Below are 18938 nucleotides of genomic sequence, written 5' to 3'. Positions count from 1 at the left end.
GGAACGTATTTTCACGGGCTCGGATCAGATGCAGTGCGTAACTGCTCTAAGAGTGTAAATAGTGTAACCTTCCCCTGCCCTTAAAAGTAAAAGTGAAAATGGTGTGACCTTCCCCCGCCCTTAGAGAAAAAGTGAAAATAGTGTAACCTTCCCCCACACTTAAATAAAGTAAAAGTGAAAATGGTGTGACCTTCCCCCGCCCTTAGAGAAAAAGTGAAAATAGTGTAACCTTCCCCCACACTTAAATGAACGTAGGTATGGTTTGTACTGCAGTTTTGTGGTCCGCAACAATTCCACCAATTTATTTAGTAAACTTGACTTTTGTGCAATAAAATCGGTGAGGATATAACCCTTGATAGAAGTGAAACTATACTCTGTCTCGCTAACACCATTTATTCTATAAGTAAATAGTTCTAAATTAAATATGTTTTGTATATTTTTGTAATGATATATCAAATTCAACCTGTATTCAAATTATAAACTAATGTAACTACTTATGTTTTTTTTATAATGCCGACTATGACAATCACTGCCCCTATTATAAATGTGAAGGTGTGTTTGTTTGTTGGTTTGTCCTTCAATCACGTCGCAACGGACCGACGTGATTTTTTGCATAGGTTTAAGACCTGAAGAGTGATAGGCTACTTTTTATGCCGGAAAAGCAGTTCCCACGGGTTTTTAAAAAATCTAAATCCACGGGTACGAAGTCGCGGGCATCAGCTGGTGAATAATAATTATAAATAATATCTGTCCTGGCTGTACTCACGTGGAAAAGGACCCCGGATGGGTTCGAAACTAGTCGAGCTAACGTCGACTAAATACATGAGTACAGCCGGGACAGATATTATTTATAATGGAAATCACTCACGGTAGTTTAAACGCTAAATAATAATTATGGCAGCATCATTTTTTTTCGTAAAGTAGAAGTCGGCCCACGCCCGTTCGGTAGGTACCCTCATTCCGCACATTGTCTTGATTACGCGACTTTTGAGTCCACCAATCACAACAAAGCATTCTCCCCTGTCCCCCCCAACATTTTACGATTTTGTTGTCATGCAAAACCTTGTATATGTGTACTCTTGAGGTTGAATTCTCTTTAGTTTTTGGTTTGTTGAATTACAACTCATTGGAGCAACAAAACAGCATTATATTTTGCATGAGTCCTGGAGAATGACATGGGCTAATTTTTATTCTGGAAAATCAAAGAGTTCCCACAGGATTCTTGAAACCTAAACCCACACAGATGAAGGCAACTTTGATCATCAATAATTAGTTCATAATATTAGGGGAAAGATATTTTATTCAATAAAATTAGATATGTAACCTAACCTATAAGAAAATTGTGAATTATGTATTTTAAATTATTTTAACTTGAAAAAATATTTGGATGCAGTATACTCGAAATAAATCGCTTTTATGAATAATGGTTCTAGTCTTTTCTTTCCACTTCACTAATTTATTTTCACATTATGACAAACTTTTTAGATTTGCCATTGCAAGTTTGAAATTTACTAAAGTAGGTAGGTTAGGTACTTATTTAAAAAAACCTTTTTTTTTAGGGTTCCATACCTCGAAATGAAAAAGGAACCCTTATTTATAGGATCACTTTGTTGTCTGTCTGTCAAGAAACCTACAGGTTAGGTACTTCCCATTGAACTAGAATCATGAAATTTGAACATAGGTTTTGTAGCACCATGTAAAGGGAAAAATCCGAAAACCGTGAATTTGTGGTTAGGATCACAAAAAATAAAAATGTGTTCATGAACGAATATTTAGAATTTTCAACTTTCAAAGTAAGATTACTATACCAGCTATCCTATCCTTCTCTTGACCTTATTTCTTTTTTTCTCCTATCTAGTTTCTCACCGCAAGCTGTGGTAATGACTAAGTGGGTCTACAAAATAGCATTTGTGTATTTCTTTAGTTTTTCTGTAACCTGTTAGTTGTCCTTTTAAATAAAACACTTAAAATAAAATCCTAATTGCAGCACCACGTCGATTTTTTCGAACTGTGTTCTGTTCATTGCTACTTCAGCTTAGCAAACCGCTGAGCTGTATGTTGGTTACTCCATTTATTCACCCTAAACAGCCACTGTAAGGCACCGTAGGCAGAGTAAGATGTTATTGTGCCATAGGTCTACACTTAAAAGTGTGCACATGGAAAAAATTGCAAATAAAACACCTCATAAATACTTAGCAATACTTATAATTTACGTAAAAAAGAACCTAATTTATTTAAATAATAAAAAAATCATTTCTTGTTTTTATTCTGTGGTCGACCTGCATTCCCACCACCGCGTGATAAAGGCGCGGGTCTGCCACGGTTTCCGAACGCACCTCGACTGCCTCCTCTACCAGACCTCATGTTTTGGCCACCTCTACCTTTGTTCATCTCTCCACGACCTCTGGTTTTAACTTGAGTCTCTTCCTTCACCATATCGATAACTTCGTCAGGTATTCTAAGGTATTTGATCGTGCTACCCCGAATGTAACACTCGGGCATCCTCCAGAACTTATCACCATCTCTTGAAGTGCAAATGACTTCTCGTAAATTAATGTTCATCCAATTATCACAGCTCACTAGATGCCCGTTGTAGGTTTCGCCATTTTTCAACTCCACCAGCATAGGATGGTTTTGGGCTGTGCGTAACAACGATAATGGTAGCATTTTCTATTAGTTTCAATTAAAGTTTGCACAAAAACAGCGATATTATTTAGAAAATCGGAAAATAAAATTCAAGTTTATTTTTATTTACTTGTCAAATGTTTAAGGTTATGCCACAGACCAGTAATCCGGCCATCCATAGGTAATATCACAGACCAACAAACAAAATATAATACAATGAACGCTGCTAGCCGTCCGACAGTCGGAGAAGTCATCCGACTTGAGTTTTGCGGTCGTATAGGTTTTTTTCTCCAACTGTACAAAAGTTGGGGTTTAAAATGATGGTCCCGGCAACCATCAGTCAATGTTAGGGCTTAGTTAGGCTCAAAAGGGCTAGAACCCAGAGCCGTAAAACTAGTTTATGTCAGAAACTAAAGTTTGTCATGTCATTACTTGTCATTACTTTACAAACAAAGTACTCTGTGGTCAGTTTGTTGATTTTTTGGATTTCTTGAATCGATTAGATTTTTCCAGAATTAATAATAGGTCCTAAAGTTTATTATTATAAAGCCACCGTGTGAGGATTTTCTATACTTATTAATTTCATAAAATCTACGAGTAAGTGTTCCAATAAAGCTGTTAGTGATTACACTTTTACTATAAATTAACCTATTTTTCGTGTGCTGCTTTCTATTTTCACATCGATGCTATTTTCCCATGATTATCTCTGTTTGAGCTGTTCGATTAGTTTATATTTTTATATACGAATAGTGCATATTTTGATAATCATGTTATGATTTCACTTTACTTTATCTGAAAACATTGAAACCGGTTTTCTGTATGCATGTATGTTTGTAGTGCATGCGGCATGCACTAAAAACATTTAATGTTTTTGTGCATTACGTTGAAAATGCCTTAAATGTTATTGTATTCCTATATAGTTTCTTTATCCTTATATCCATACTAATATTATAAATGCGAAAGTATGTCTGTCTGTCTGTCTGGTAGACTTTCACGACTGCAGATATAGCTTGCATCCTGGGGAACTGTCTGTCTGGTAGACTTACACGACTGCAGATATAGCTTGCATCCTGGGGAACGACATAGGCTACTTTTTATCCCAGAAAAGCAAAGAGTTCCCACAGGATTATTTTAAAATAAATCCACGCGGACGAAGTCGCATTAGCTAGTAGTATATAAAGGTTTACGCTGGCAACAATTCTTGAACTGACTTGTAAGACAAATTGGGGTCACATTTGTAGAGCGCTACAGTACAGTATGTGGCCGAAAGTGATGTACATCGGCCTTTAGAATGACATTTTGGCTTTGTAGAGTGTTGTCTCTGTCACTCATACCTATGTGACGTTTTGTCCATCTCCATGACAGAAATGATGCTCTACAAATTCACTATCTCCTTTTTAAATGTTGATGTACAGTATACTATATATTAGTCTACAGTAGAAGTAGTGTGTTTTGTTAAACATAAAAATACTTTTTCAGAATAAATCCAAGATGCCTCAAGCTCGGCGGAAAACCCCCTTCAGTGGGAAAGCTAAGAAACAGCAGCTGCAAGCCAAAAAGAATAAAACATTGATTATGAACAGTAAGTAGCATGTGTTATGATGTAAAGTAGCTTATGACAGACTTTGTCGAACCCCCCCCTTCCCCATAGGCGCCATCCTATTGTCATCGCTCGCGCGATGATGCGATGCGATTTCATCGTGCGATGAAATACAATATGAACGCATCGCATGATCGCGCGATCTTCAATAGGACATTCAGTAGAACACAGTTTGTTTGAACGCACGGGACGCGCGATCATTTTCGTCGGACACACGATTCATAGCACGAGCGATGAGAGAATTATTATTATTATTTATTATAATGCCATAATGTGCACTGTCCTTACAGGGTAGTCCTAATGCGACAGTGCACTCTAATCTATCTTATACCTATTAACAATTATTAAAATTTAAAAATAAATTATTTACAACGATAATAAAATTATTAATCTACTACTTAACGGCTATCTTATGAATAACTAATAATCCACATAAATAATAGGGGTTCATGATCATTAGGGGTTTTGGCCATATTCTAACATGCTAGCCATGTGCGGATCAACTTCACACACCTTTGAGAACATTATGGAGAACTCTCAGGCATGCAGGTTTCCTTGCGATGTTTTTTTCACTATTAAAGCAAGTGATATTTAATTACTTGAAATGCACATAACTCCGAAAAGTTAGAGGTGCGTGCCCGGGATCGAACTCTCGACCTCCAATTGGAAGGTTGACATCCTAACCACTAGGCTATCACAGCTATTTCTGTCTTACGTAAAATAAATGAATTTCATTCCAGCATCTTCTGGAACAAACTCATATGATGTGGTATCCGTGAACTACCAACCGAATCGTTCAAGGGGACGTGGTGATGCCAACCGATATGCGCTCAAGTTCTACCGCGAGTCTGATGAAGAGCTGAGGATGAAGAAGGAAGATGCATTGTAAGTTAATAGTCATACATTGCCACAGACCACCACCTATAGACGCCTACAGTCGACACATTTTAAACTGAGTCGTCGAGTTATCTGTCTGTTTCGCTCGCACTTACAGGTCGTAGATAAGTGCGAGCGAAACAGACAGATAACTCGACGACTTTTCACGGCCCAACCGTTCAACCGATTTTGATGAAATTTTCAGGAAGTCCTTAAATCCAGTGTCAGAGAAGGAGATGGAGATAGACCCTACCGACTTCTTCCCCAAGGAGATATCATTCCCGAAGCGACCTCCGTGGGACTTCAGTATGACGCCCGCACAGTTGGACGCACAGGAACAGAAATATTTCAGGGTTTGTGTTTTTTGTGTGATAAAGTATCCATCCATAGTATACTAATATTATAAATGCGAAAGTGTGTCTGTCTGTCTGTCTGTCTGCTAGCCTTTCACGGGTCAACAGTTTAACTGATTTTGATATTAAACCGTTTTTAATTGTTTATTGATCCAAAAACATAGATACAATACAAGTACATCAGCATATTTAAATGTACAATGGTACTGATTCTGAGCACAACTAAATTTTAGAGTATTCACATCCTCTTCTATTACTAATGTAATATGAAAAGGACAGACACAGTTTGACAGTTTTAAATTTAATTTTTAGATGTTAAAACCCGTGATTTTATCGCGCAGTCGCGAACCTTTAAATGTAATAAAATTTAAATATAATTTAGAGTCTCTAATTGTAAAGTTCATGTTCTGTCCCTTTTTTAGCACTCTTAAAACGAAAAGGATGCATATATACTCTAAACTTAGTTTTGAGAAAGACAACGGAATCGGTGCCAATATGTTTTTTTTTTTTTTTTTTTTTCCTTATTGTTGAGTGCCAATTAGCTACTCAATTATATTACGATCTAGCCTTATGTATGACTAATAAGTAATTTTATTTTAACCTAAACTTATAAATTATCTTATATACTAAGAAATTGTCCACTGACGCATCTTAGTCTTTCTTGATTTGAGATTGTGCAATATGTTAATAAAATAAATATAGTCAAAGTCAAATGATTTATTCAAAATAGGTAATAAATTACTCTTATTGATAGTCTGGTATGGTGTTAGATTTGTAAGATATAGTGGTGATAATTATAACGCAAACTTAAAACTAAAGCTACGAGGGTTCCAAACGCGCCCAGGTCTGAGAAGAGCCCACAACAAACTCAGCCGGATATTCTTTTTATTATCACCACTTTACAAAATTCCAGGAATACATTCAAGTCCTCCAAGCCAGCCCGCACTGGAAAGAGATGTCATACTTCGAGCTGAATCTGGAAACGTGGAGACAACTGTGGCGGGTGTTGGAAATGTGCGACATTCTGTTGCTCATCGTTGATGTCAGATACGCTGTGAGTAGGGTTCATGATTTCTCGAGCTTATCAATTTCTCGGGTCTCGAGAATTCTCGAGGCTAATTTCTCGGGTCTTCTCGGGTTGTCGAGAAATTTACATTTACGTACGGATTTGCATATTCTTCGGTTCCAATAATGCGATTAATCAACAAATTCAGTGGTTTCCTATCAAATAAAAGTACCAAAATAATTATAAGACTTTTATTGACAGTCTTCAACATAATTAGCTTCTTTTTCTTAAAGAAAACTAAAAAAATAAGCTATTCTGACATTTGTGACTTATACATATATACAATTACAGCACAAGCACAGCATTAAAAAGAAAAAAAAATCAACTTAAAACTTCTAGCTTCTTTCTTTTAAACAAAACAAACAATAAACAAAAATTTCAACATGAAAACGTTAACCTTATCCTAACTTATAATTAAATTACAATCACAGCACCATTTTTGGCATGTTAATTAGAAAAAAAAATCAAATGAAATTTTTGCATTTAAAACAAACGGCAAACGCAAATCGTTTTATTTTATAATTTCATAGACTCAAATATGATTTCTCGAGTTCTCGAGTTTTCTCGAGCTTGATTTCCCGGGAACAAAGCCCAACGATTTCCCGGGAATTCTCGGCTCGAGAATTCCCGGGAATGAACCCTAGCTGTGAGTATCTTTGCAGGCTGGGCTTAGGGATGCAAGGTTTATAAAAATATCAATATACTAGCTGATCCCCGCGGCTTCGCCCGCGTGTACATAATATATATCATTAATATAGAGTATTCTATATATTATATGTATTTATATTTTTCATATATTATGTATATAATTATTTATGATAAGTATTATTATTGTATATAAGTTGATTTAGGTATTTATTTTAAGATATTTATGTAGTTTATTAGATTCTAGTACCGTAGACCTATTCCACTTCTTTGATACGCCTTACTCACAACCTTGAAAGGGAATGGAATTTATTATTACTTTGTAACTACAATTTTTGGTACATGAATAATAAAAATAAAATAAAATAGCCTATGTCACTCAGGAATAATGTAGCTTTCTATTGGTGAAAGAATTTTCAAAATCGGTTCAGTAGTTCCAGAGATTACCCCCTACAAACAAACTTAACGACATTACCTCTTTATAATATTAGTATAGATTTGTACGGGAGCGGTGTGCAGGCTCGACCGTACCAAAGGGAGATCTCCCACCGAGCGGTTGGTTGTGCTCGGTAGTGCCAGCTGGGCCGACGGTTGTATCTTGAAACTTCTTAATATAGTCCAGATTGCAGAAAACTCCGTTAGTGCGAGTTCTGTCGGCGGTACATTTGTTCGGGACTACGTCATGAAATGTTACCGATAGAACAGCGCCATCTAGTTTCTACTGTGGCAACCGCCACATATTGATATCAATATATCGAATTAGGTCGATATTGATATATCGATATATCAGTCTAGTATGCCGATATACCGTTTTTTTTTAGGTTAAGTGAATGATAAAAAAAAAATTACTGGTCCGGAACTCCATCGTGACGAAACCTGCATGCCTGAGAGTTCTCCATAATGTTCTCAAAGGTGTGTGAAGTCTACCAATCCGCACATAGCCAGCGTGGTAGACTATGGCCAAACCCTTCTCCCTCTGAGAGGAGACCCGTGCTCTGTAGTGAGCCGGCGATGGGTTGATCATAATGATGATGATGATAAGTAAGCTCAGAACGGAGGAATGACCATGCAATATTAACTTGCTTGCTTCCCCCTTTTCAGGGTATGATGTTCCCGCCCTCCCTCTACGAATACGTAGTAAATGAACAGAAGAAAAACATGATTCTAGTCCTTAACAAGATAGATTTGGTGCCGGCTTCGGTGGTGGCTGCGTGGAAGCAATTCCTGGTCACCAGGTGTCCTGAGCTGCGAGTGGTGTACTTCACCTCCTGTCCAGGGTACAATCTGGCTGGAGCCACGAGCGATAAGGCTGGTGAGTGGTCACCGACAATGTCTGTCGATATTACAGCTGAAGTATTTAAAATACTTGGGTTTCTTTGTAACACTTTCATTATCATCATGATCAACCCATCGCCGGCGCTCTACAGAGCATGGGTTTCCTCTCAGAGAGAAGGGTTTTGGTCAAAGTCCACCACGCTGGCCATTTGCGGATTGGCAGACTTCACACACCTTTGAGAACATTATGGAGATATTTGATAACTTAAAACGCACATAACTCCGAAAGGTTAGAGATGCGTGCCCGGGATCGAACCCACGACCTCTGATTAGAAGGCGGTCGTCCTAACCACTAGGCTGTCACAGCTTAGTATACTTTATTTATTTACTAGCTGATGCCCGCGACTTCGTCCGCGTGGATTTAGGCTTTTAAAAAAAATATTATTATGGAACTATATTAACTCTTGTATACATAATATATTCGGTAATAAATTAAATTATTTTTCAATTTTTAGTGTTTGTGTAACTTATCGAAGTCTGTTTTTATTTTTTTTGTAATTTTTTTTTATTTCACAATTTTTAGTGGCCCCATGGAATTATGCTATGACTGGTTAAAAATCTACTGTTTACTAAGCTATTACACTGATCGCGAGCAATTTACTCTTAAGTAAATTGCTCGCGATTGCTAGTTCCAGTATCTATCTTCGAAGATGTTCATCAGATCTTCACCAAATTTAAATGGGACCAACTTTGAAGTATACCCTTTCAAACAAAAAAAGAATTTTCAAAATCGGTCCAGGCGTCTTCGAGTAATAAAAAAAATAGATAAAAAAAAAAAAATCCGACGAATTGAGAACATCCTCCTTTTTTTGAAGTCGGTTAAAAATTCCGTGGGAACACTTTGGTTTTCTAGGATAAAAATTAGCCCATGTCACCTCCGGGTCTTTAACTATACCCATGCAAAAAATCACGTCGATCCGTTGCTCCGTTGCGACGTGATTGAAGGACAAACCAACAAACAAACACACTTTCGCATTTGTAATAAGGGTACTGATAGTACTTTATTTACTTATCGCCAGGCCTCAACGTGCGCAGACGCAAGGGTCGACAACGCATGTGCGCAGAGGGCGCCACTAAGATTCTAGAAGCTTGTAAAGACATTGTCACCGGAGAAGTGGACTTATCTTCTTGGGAAAAGAAGATAAAAGAAGAAACCAATTTGGAGTTTGAAGATGATGAGACTGAAGTTGGTAAGTGAGTGAATGATTCGATGTTTGAAGAATTAGTGAGTGATTGAACGAGTGCGTGTTGAACGAGTGAGTGATTGAATGATTGATTAAGTGAGTGAATGATTGATTACAGAGATAAACAATGAGCTTGATATAAAAATTGGAGTTCGAAGATGATGAAACTGAAGTTGGTAAGTTTAGTAATTGAATGATTTGGCAATTGAAGAACTAGTGAAAGATTGAACGATGAATGAGTGAGTAATAATTGTGTATGTAAAAAGAAAAGTAATACCAATGTATTGATAATGTTGAACGAAGGAAAGATGAGCCAAATGAGTGTTATGTGTATGACATGAGTGAGTGAACGAATGAAGAGTGAATTTACGAGTGAGGTGAGTGAGTGAATGCAGGTTCCTGAGCGAGTGAATGAATAAATCAGTAGTGATCGATGGAACGAATGATTTATTGTATTATTGTCAATGTTGCGATTGCCTCTTTAGCATGAATTCCCGGGTTCTATCCTTGGTTAAATCATTTTTTATATTTTTTGCTACTTTTGTTTGTAATGGATTTTAAAGTTTTTCTTATGTTTTTGTCCTAGGTGAGACCATTCTAGAAAAGTCTGACACAACATTCTACACGCACGAAAGATACAAGAACGGCATACTCACGATAGGCTGTGTAGGGCAACCAAATGTTGGCAAATCGTCACTAATGAACGCTATAATGGGAAAGAAAGTCGTATCCGTATCAAAGACCCCTGGACACACTAAACACTTCCAGACTATATTCTTAACTCCAGAGGTAAGGACAGGTAACTTCTATTTTACAGGTAATTTCTATTTCCAAAGGTACCTATACGCCGGGATTTTAACGCCCTAAATGAGCACAGGTAACGTTTGCACAGGTAAGTAATAATTTGACAGGTAAGTTCTGTTTCTTACTTACGACGTTCCGCAAAATAAGGACTGAATTAAATTTAAGACACCGCATAGAGCTATGAGTCTATATCTGCCATGCGCTATTCGGGTAAATGCGTCTAGATATTAAATTGCATCGTCACTTGCCATCAGGTGTTATCGATAAACGCTTACTTGTGATGGAATAGGCTTTCAAAAAGCGTAGGACAACCAAATCTTCACTTATGAACGCTATAATGGGAAAGAAAGTCGTATCCGTATCAAAGACCCCTGGACACACTAAACACTTCCAGACTATATTCTTAACTCCAGAGGTAAGGACAGGTAACTTCTATTTTACAGGTAACTTCTATTTCCTAAGGTAAACGCTGTTATGTTGATGCCCTAAATGGGTGTCCACAGGTAACGTTTGTTTGCACAGGCAAGTGTGTAATTAGTTACTCAGGAATAATGAAGTTTTCTACTGGTGAAACCAATCATCAAAAAGAGTAATTTATTACCTATTTTGAATAAATTATTTGAATTTGAAAGAATTTTCGAAATCGGTGCTGTAGTTTCATAGATTACCCCCTACGAACAAACTTACAAACTTTACGTCTTCATAATATTAGTATACATTGTAAAACACGCTGTATACGTATTCTTGTCCGTAGGTCCGTCTGTGCGATTGCCCGGGTCTCGTGTTCCCGTCCAAGGTGCCGCGTCCCATACAAATACTCATGGGGTCGTACCCCATAGCCCAACTGAGGGAACCTTATACCACTATACGGTAAGCATTCAAGACTATTTTCTTATGGGAGGAACTATGCTTGGAGTTTCTCTACGTGATCACATCAGACATGAGGAGATCCGTAGGAGAACTAGAGTAACCGACATAGCTCAACGGGTTGCGAAGCTGAAGTGGCACATAGCCAGAAGAACCAATATATATGGGTTTCCAAGGTTAACAAATGGTGACCTCGCAGTAGAAAGCGCAGCATTGGTAGACCCCTCACAATCAAAATAATTTCACCAAGTTTTAAGCGTTCAAATATCACTTGCTTTAACGGTGAAAGAAAACATCGTCAGGAAACCTGCCTGCGAGTTCTCCATAATGTTCTCAATGGTGTGTGAAGTCTGCCAATCCGCCATTGGCCAGCGTGGTAGACTATGGCCGACCGCCGAATCCTTATACTGAGAGGACACCTGTTCTTAGTATCATGATGGTGATGGTATCATCATTATACATACAGATGTACATATATATTCCGCAGGTATTTAGCAGAAAGATTAGACTTGCCACGTTTACTAAGGATGGATCATCCAGAAAACGACGACACATGGTCTCCTAGAGATATCTGCGACGGGTGGGCCAAGAAACGTGGCTACCTCACCGCTAAGGCAGCTAGGTGAGTTCAGAATAAATGAGTCAATGAATGAGTGATATAATAAGTCAATGATTGACCGAATAATTCAGAGCATCAGTGAGTGAGGCAGTGAGTGAGCGGTTGAATGAGTCAGTGTATGAGTAATTGCATAAGTGAATGAGTGTTTGAACGATTCAGAGAATGAGTGATGAGTTATTGAATGAGTGAAATAATGAGTCAATGACTGACTGAATGATTCAGATAATCAGTGAATGAGGCAGTGAGTGATTGAATAAGTAAGTGAAAGAGTGTTTAAAAGACTCAGATAATCAGTGATTAATGACTCAGAGAATGAGTGATTAAATGAATAGTGAATGAGTTATATAATGAGTCAATGATTGACTGAATGATTCATGAAGAGAGAATGAGTGATCGAATGAGTCTGTTATTGAGTGATTGAATAAATCAGTGAATGACTGGTTGAACGATTCAGAGAATGAGTGATTAAACAAGTCAGTGTTATAAGCTACTTCTGCATTTTTCAAAATTAATTTCGTCAAAATCGGTTGAACAGACAGACCGTGAAAAGCTATCAGACACGCACTTTTGTATTTATAATATTAGTATGGATATTATGATTTTTTTTTTTTTAAATTAATTAAATTATTTTTATTGATCAAAAACATACATAAGTTACAAGTACATCTGCATATTTAAAAGTACAAAATACATGCTCATAATAACATACCAATTTTGTTAAGTATACAGAAATACCGACTGTCCCTAAGCTAGGTATATACCTGTGTTTTAGGCGACAGCACTCTCCTTAATATTCATGACTCATTTTATAATAGAAAGGAAAAGAAATCGGCATGTAAGGTAGATATATAATTAAACATATTTACACTATTACAGTTAGAAACAGCTGTGTGTGTGTGTGTGTGTGTATGTGTGTGTGTGTATTATATATTTATTTTGTAATAATAATATATATTTTGATATATAATATATATATAACATCTGGTGACAGAAGGGCTGGCTCATTTTTTGCGCAACGGATCAGCCTGGCTGTCCAGCGCGGAAATGCAGTCAGTATTCTTGGCACCATTCCACGCGGTCATGATTCATATAGTAATTAGATAAGGCTAGCTTTAAGTTTTATTGTAATAATAATAAAAAAAAAAAATTACAATATATATATATATATAAATATATCATATATATATATGTATTTAATTATATTATTTGTAGGCTGGATACGTACAGAGCAGCTAACAGTATCCTGCGGATGGCGCTCGATGGAAAAATATGTTTGTGGTTGAGACCTCCCAACTTTACTGAAGAAAGAGGTATGTATTTTGAGTGTCACACCAGATAAAGACCTTCAAGGCAAGAGTGAATAGGCATCTTCTAGGCAAGCGCGCTCCATCTTAGCCTGCATCATCACTTACCACCAGCTGCACGATTCGAGAGAATGACAGCTACAATGTCGCGATCGCAATCATCTCTGATTGGTTAATGCTCGCTCACTATTGGCCACAATGCATTGTTGCAACAAGAATCGCACAAATTCAGCCAATCACAACAATTGAGATTGTAATAATGATTGATGCAGGTTTTAGACAATCGCCCTACTGATCTGATTGCAGCCAAGCGCTAGTCTATGAATTAAAAAATATTAGAGTAATCGACCCCTATAAGGTACTAGCTTAAGTCCGCGTGGACTACACAAACAAACCCCTATTTTACCCCCTAGAAAGTTGTATTTTCAAAAATCCTTTCTTAGCGGATGCGTACGTCGTGATAGGCTATATATGCATGCCAAATTTCAGCCCGACCCGTCCCGTAGTTTGAGATGTGCGTTGATAGATCATTCAGTCAGTCAGTCAGTTTTTCCTTTTATATATTTAGATAATTAAGCTACTCTTATCGTGATTATAAATCACTAGTTGATTCCCGTGATTACGTTCGCGTGGAATAAGTTTTTTTTAAAAATCCCAAGCGAAATCTTCGTTTTTTCGAAAACCCCTTATATTTTAAAATAACCGACTCATATCATGAATAATATTTATTGACCCCCCACAAGAACTAAAAGAACTACTAAAACTACCTAACTTTTCCTTTTTTTTACAGAAAAATTCGAATCCTGTGAAGAAATCAAGTACGTCAAATGGGTACAAGCCCTCACAAAGGACGAAGACATTCCGTCATCATCAATTCCATCATCAGACACGGATGATAGGTCAGCCGATGATGACAGCTCGGCCGATGAGAGTGATGATGATGATAGTGATGAGCGCACCGAGATCGTGAACAAATTCGCCGCGTTGGCTGGTGATGATTAGTTTTATTTGGTGATGATCACTATTATTGGTGATCATTGTTTTTTTCGCATTTAAAATCTGGTTTATAATGTATTGACGAGACATAATTTCGTCGTGATTTCAAAAAATAGAGGTCCACTGCTGGACATTGGTCTCTTGTAAAGGTTTACACAGAACACAGTCCGCTTGAGATCCTCCATCGCTGATGGGGGGGTTACCCAACGCTGCGTTTTCCAATGCGGGGTTGCCATTCTAACAATTTGGAACCCCAACATTTTCTACAGAACACGGTTCGCTTGAGATCCTTCATCGTTGGCCTAGTGGGGGGCTTCTGTACGGGTTTGCCATTCTAACAATTTGGAACCCCAACATTTTCTACAGAACACGGTTCGCTTGAGATCCTTCATCGTTGGCCTAGTGGGGGGCTTCTGTACGGGGCTGCCATTCTAACAATTTGGAACCCCAACATTTTCTACAGAACATGGTTGGCTTGAGATCCTTCATCGTTGGCCTAGTGGGGGGCTTCTGTACGGGTTTGCCATTCTAACAATTTGGAACCCCAACATTTTCTACAGAACACGGTTCGCTTGAGATCCTTCATCGTTGGCCTAGTGGGGGGCTTCTGTACGGGTTTGCCATTCTAACAATTTGGAACCCCAACATTTTCTACAAAACACGGTTCGCTTGAGATCCTTCATCATTGGCCTAGTGGGGGGCTTCTGTACGGGTTTGCCATTCTAACAATTTGGAACCCCAACATTTTCTACAGAACACGGTTCGCTTGAGATCCTTCATCGTTGGCCTAGTGGGGGGCTTCTGTACGGGGCTGCCATTCTAACAATTTGGAACCCCAACATTTTCTACAGAACACGGTTCGCTTGTGATCCTTCATCGTTGGCCTAGTGGGGGGCTTCTGTACGGGGCTGCCATTCTAACAATTTGGAACCCCAACATTTTCTACAGAACACGGTTCGCTTGAGATCCTTCATCGTTGGCCTAGTGGGGGGCTTCTGTACGGGGCTGCCATTCTAACAATTTGGAACCCCCAACATTTTCTACAGAACACGGTTCGCTTGAGATCCTTCATCGTTGGCCTAGTGGGGGGCTTCTGTACGGGGCTGCCATTCTAACAATTTGGAACCCCAACATTTTCTACAGAACATGGTTGGCTTGAGATCCTTTATCGTTGGCCTAGTGGGGGGCTTCTGTACGGGGTTGCCATTCTAACAATTTGGGACCCTAACGTCTATCGGTACCTAGCTATGTAATACGCTTAATTTAATATTCCAATGTTAACTATTTATCGTAATTATTATTTTAAAATAAATGTTTGCTTACAAAAATCTTTGGTTTTTCATTTTTTTTGTGATAATAATACTTCTTCTTGAGAAGCTTCTTAAGAAGTCGTGGTGACGTCATTATCAATTCCATCATCAGACACGGACGATAGGTCAGCCGATGATGACAGCTCGGCCGATGATGATAGTGATGAGCGCACCGAGATCGTGAACATGTTCGCCGCGTTGGCTGGTGATGATTAGTTTCATTTGGTGATGATCACTATTATTGGTGATCATTGTTTTTTTTCGCATTTAAAATCTGGTTTATAATGTACTAGCTTATGCTCGCGACTTCGTCCGCGTGGACTACAAAATTTCAAAACCCTATTTCACCCCCTTAGGAGTTGAATTTTCAAAAATCCTTTCTTAGCGGATGCCTACGTCATAATAGCTATCTGCATGCCAAATTTCAGCCCGATCCGTCCAGTAGTTCGAGCTGTGCGTTGATAGATCAGTCAGTCAGTCAGTCAGTCAGTCACCTTTTCCTTTTATATATTTAGATTGATCGATGATATAGTGGTGATAATTTTTACTACTATCTATCAAAAACTAATCTCAGGAACTATAAGGCCTACAAACTTGAAATTTGGAAAATTCCCCCCCCCCCCCCCCAGAGTGTGAAGGGGGGGGGGGGCGGCGGTCGAAGGTTTTATGAAACTCCTATGTTTTTGAAGTTAGAGACGTGAAAATCGAAATTTAGGTTTTTAGCTGTAAATAATAAAAATCTGTATAATTCAATTTGGGGAATTCCCCCTTAAGGGTGGTAAAATAGGGGGGGAAATGTTTTTAAAACAAAATTTGAAGTTAGAGATATAAAAATTGGCATTTAGGTATTCTGGGTTCCGTGCCTTAAGGTGAGACTGAGTGAGTCGGTAAGTAAGGCCTCTTGCAGCGGGAAGATTTCAGATCTCATGAATCGTGAGAAACCAGAAATTTTACGCGGACGAAGTCGCGGGCAACTGCTAGTAGAATATAGATAAAGTCCGTACCCACATCTAAATCAAAGGCCATCATTCGCAGATCTCCTATTGTTAAACTCAAAGCATACCTACCTATCTATATCTGGGGTTACCCTTACCCGTTTTCAAAGATTTATCTCTCTAAACTTTGCTGGATTTATTCATAGTTCCTTAAAGTACCTACCACCTAAAATTAGGTACTAGCTTATGCTCGCGACTTCGTCCACGTGGACTACACACATTTCAAACCCCTATTTCACCGCCTTAGGGGTTGAATTTTCAAAAATCCTTTCTCAGCGAATGTCTACGTCATAATAGCTATCTGCATGCCAAATTTCAGCCCAATCTGTCCAGTAGTTTGAGCTGTGCGTTGATAGATCAGTCAGTCCTTTTCCTTTTATACATAGGTAGGTAGGTATATAGATTTCGAATCATTGCCTCATAGCTTCAAAGAAACGAAAGAAGAAAAGAAATCCCTGTTATTACCTACCTACCTCAAAAATCATCTAAAGACATTCGGAAGGTAAAATTGTCATAATACGACCCCTAACCAGTAAAGTTAGATTTACCTTAACCCTTACACAATTACGCCATAACGGAGATGGGGTCATTTCGACCCTGCGATCTCGTAAACTAGCACCGGACTGACGGGTTGCGGCTGTTTAGATCCCACGATACGATTTGCGTGACGATATTTTGGGGTAACAATCATCATTTTTTCATCATTATGAACCCTCTACTGAGCATGAGTTCTCTCAGAATAATAGGGGTTTGGTCATAATATGCTGGCCAAGTGCAGATTGGCAGACCTCATACACCTTTGTGAACTTTCCTCACGATGTTTTCCTTCAAAATAAGGTAATAATGGCATGACATACAGTAAGCGTGCAACAAACTATAATATGGGTACCTTCAAGTCGAGAGTGGATAGGCATCTTCTAGGCAAGCGCGCTCCGTTTTAGGCTGCATTATTCTGTTTTACCAGGTCTGATTGCAGCCAAGCGCTATTCTATAAATTTAAATAATAAATAAATGTTTGTTTAATTGAAGAAAATAGCACAAGATCGAGAGGCTTTTTACATACCCATTTACTGACCGATTTATACTTTAAATTGAAGAACGACACCCGATGATAACATCGTATAGTGTAAATGCATTTAAGATTAGGTTTAAACTTAATCAAGGCAAACGGTTTTGGTTTGAAGGTAATTTGAAGTTAGGACAGGATCCACGACATTCAGAACACAGTTAACTTTAATAACCATAGATAACCGTAGATTACCTATATCTATAATCATCATCATCATCATCACCGTCGTCGGCTCACTACAGAGCACGGGTCTCCTCTCAGAGTGAGATGGGTTTTGGCCATAGTCAACCACGCTGGCCAAGTGCGGATTGGCAGACTTCACACACCTTTTAAAACATTATGGAAAACTCTCAGGCATGCAGGTTTCCTCACGATGTTTTCCTTCACCGTTAAAGCAAGTGATATTTTAATTACTTAACAAACGCACATAGCTCCGTAAAGTTAGAGGTGCGTGCCCGGGATCGAACCCCTGACCTCCGATTGGAAGACGGACGTCCTAACCACTAGGCTACCACAGCTGTTTTTGTGTTTTAAAATCTTCTCATTCCCTTTCGAATAAAAAAAAGGCGATTCAAAAATCGTAAGACAATAGCTTCGTTAGGGGCCTTGTTGATTTTTCCGGGACAAAGGTTGTCCCGGGAATAATAATGACTACGGAAAATTGGTTTAAATATCTTTTTTCCTTAAAAAAAGCGGGGATAGACTGTACCCGTAGTACAAGATTTTACGTCTCACCAAACCAAACCAAATTCGAGAGTCGAAATACTTCCGCGTTACAGTAAACTGGATCTTAAGTGTCTTGTTTTAAAGCTCAAGTTTGTCTACACTTCTACAGCCAGCGCTCCAAGCGGAAACATTGCGGAATTAAAATCAGTAGCATTGAATATTTGACTTCAATTCAAGGCTGTTTAGGTCCATTTTACTGTAACGCGGAAGTATTTCGACTCTCGAATTTGGTTTGGTTTGGTGAGACGTAAAATCTTGTACTACGGGTACTGATCTTGGCTCTCTATTCTGGGGGTCGGAAAATAACTTAAATATCATTTTTAGGGTTCTCAAAAGGAACCCTTACAGCATCACTTTGTTATTTGTCTGTCTGTCCGTCTGTCCGTCGTGTCTGTCAAGAAAACCTATAGGGTAGATACGTCCCTTCCACATCGAATTTGAACCTCACAAGATCGAACACCTTTACTACAAGAGTATCGACAGGTCGAGATGGCCACACAGCTGTCGGGGCGTCCCTCTGCCTCATACTCCGATTGCCATCTCAACCTGTTGCAGACTATAGTT

The 18938-nt window shown here is 38.5% G+C and overlaps 3 protein-coding genes across 5 annotated transcripts in view; 2 read left to right on the top strand and 1 right to left on the bottom strand.

The window, feature by feature from the left end:
- Dcr-1 (Endoribonuclease Dcr-1) overlaps positions 1 to 75 on the top strand; it is a 58051-nt gene extending 57976 nt beyond the window's left edge. For all 3 annotated transcript variants that reach the window (XM_069508330.1, XM_069508331.1, XM_069508329.1), the window contains exon 44: positions 65 to 75. The gene's annotated coding sequence lies outside the window, so the exon portion shown is untranslated. The remainder of the gene's footprint in view (positions 1 to 64) is intronic.
- Positions 76 to 2189: 2114 nt separating this feature from the next.
- On the bottom strand, positions 2190 to 2792 carry LOC117995033 (U6 snRNA-associated Sm-like protein LSm4). The gene has a single exon (XM_034983015.2). The coding sequence runs from the start codon at positions 2665 to 2667 to the stop codon at positions 2251 to 2253; it is 417 nt and encodes a 138-aa protein (XP_034838906.1). The 5' UTR covers positions 2668 to 2792; the 3' UTR covers positions 2190 to 2250.
- A 287-nt stretch (positions 2793 to 3079) lies between these two features.
- On the top strand, positions 3080 to 15602 carry Ns4 (Nucleostemin 4). Its single transcript, XM_034983071.2, has 12 exons — positions 3080 to 3222; positions 4105 to 4207; positions 4966 to 5110; positions 5307 to 5454; positions 6368 to 6508; positions 8267 to 8477; positions 9520 to 9690; positions 10271 to 10473; positions 11243 to 11358; positions 11843 to 11977; positions 13187 to 13284; positions 14069 to 15602. Exons 2-12 carry the CDS (start codon positions 4117 to 4119, stop codon positions 14278 to 14280), a joined length of 1671 nt encoding a protein of 556 aa, XP_034838962.1. The 5' UTR covers positions 3080 to 3222; positions 4105 to 4116; the 3' UTR covers positions 14281 to 15602.
- Positions 15603 to 18938: the final 3336 nt, after the last annotated feature.

This window comes from Maniola hyperantus, chromosome 28 (genome assembly GCF_902806685.2).
Source record: "Maniola hyperantus chromosome 28, iAphHyp1.2, whole genome shotgun sequence".
Taxonomy (NCBI): Eukaryota; Metazoa; Arthropoda; class Insecta; order Lepidoptera; family Nymphalidae; genus Maniola; species Maniola hyperantus.
The sequence above is the reverse complement of the archived record's forward strand: the minus strand, read 5'-3'. Positions and strand labels throughout refer to the sequence as shown.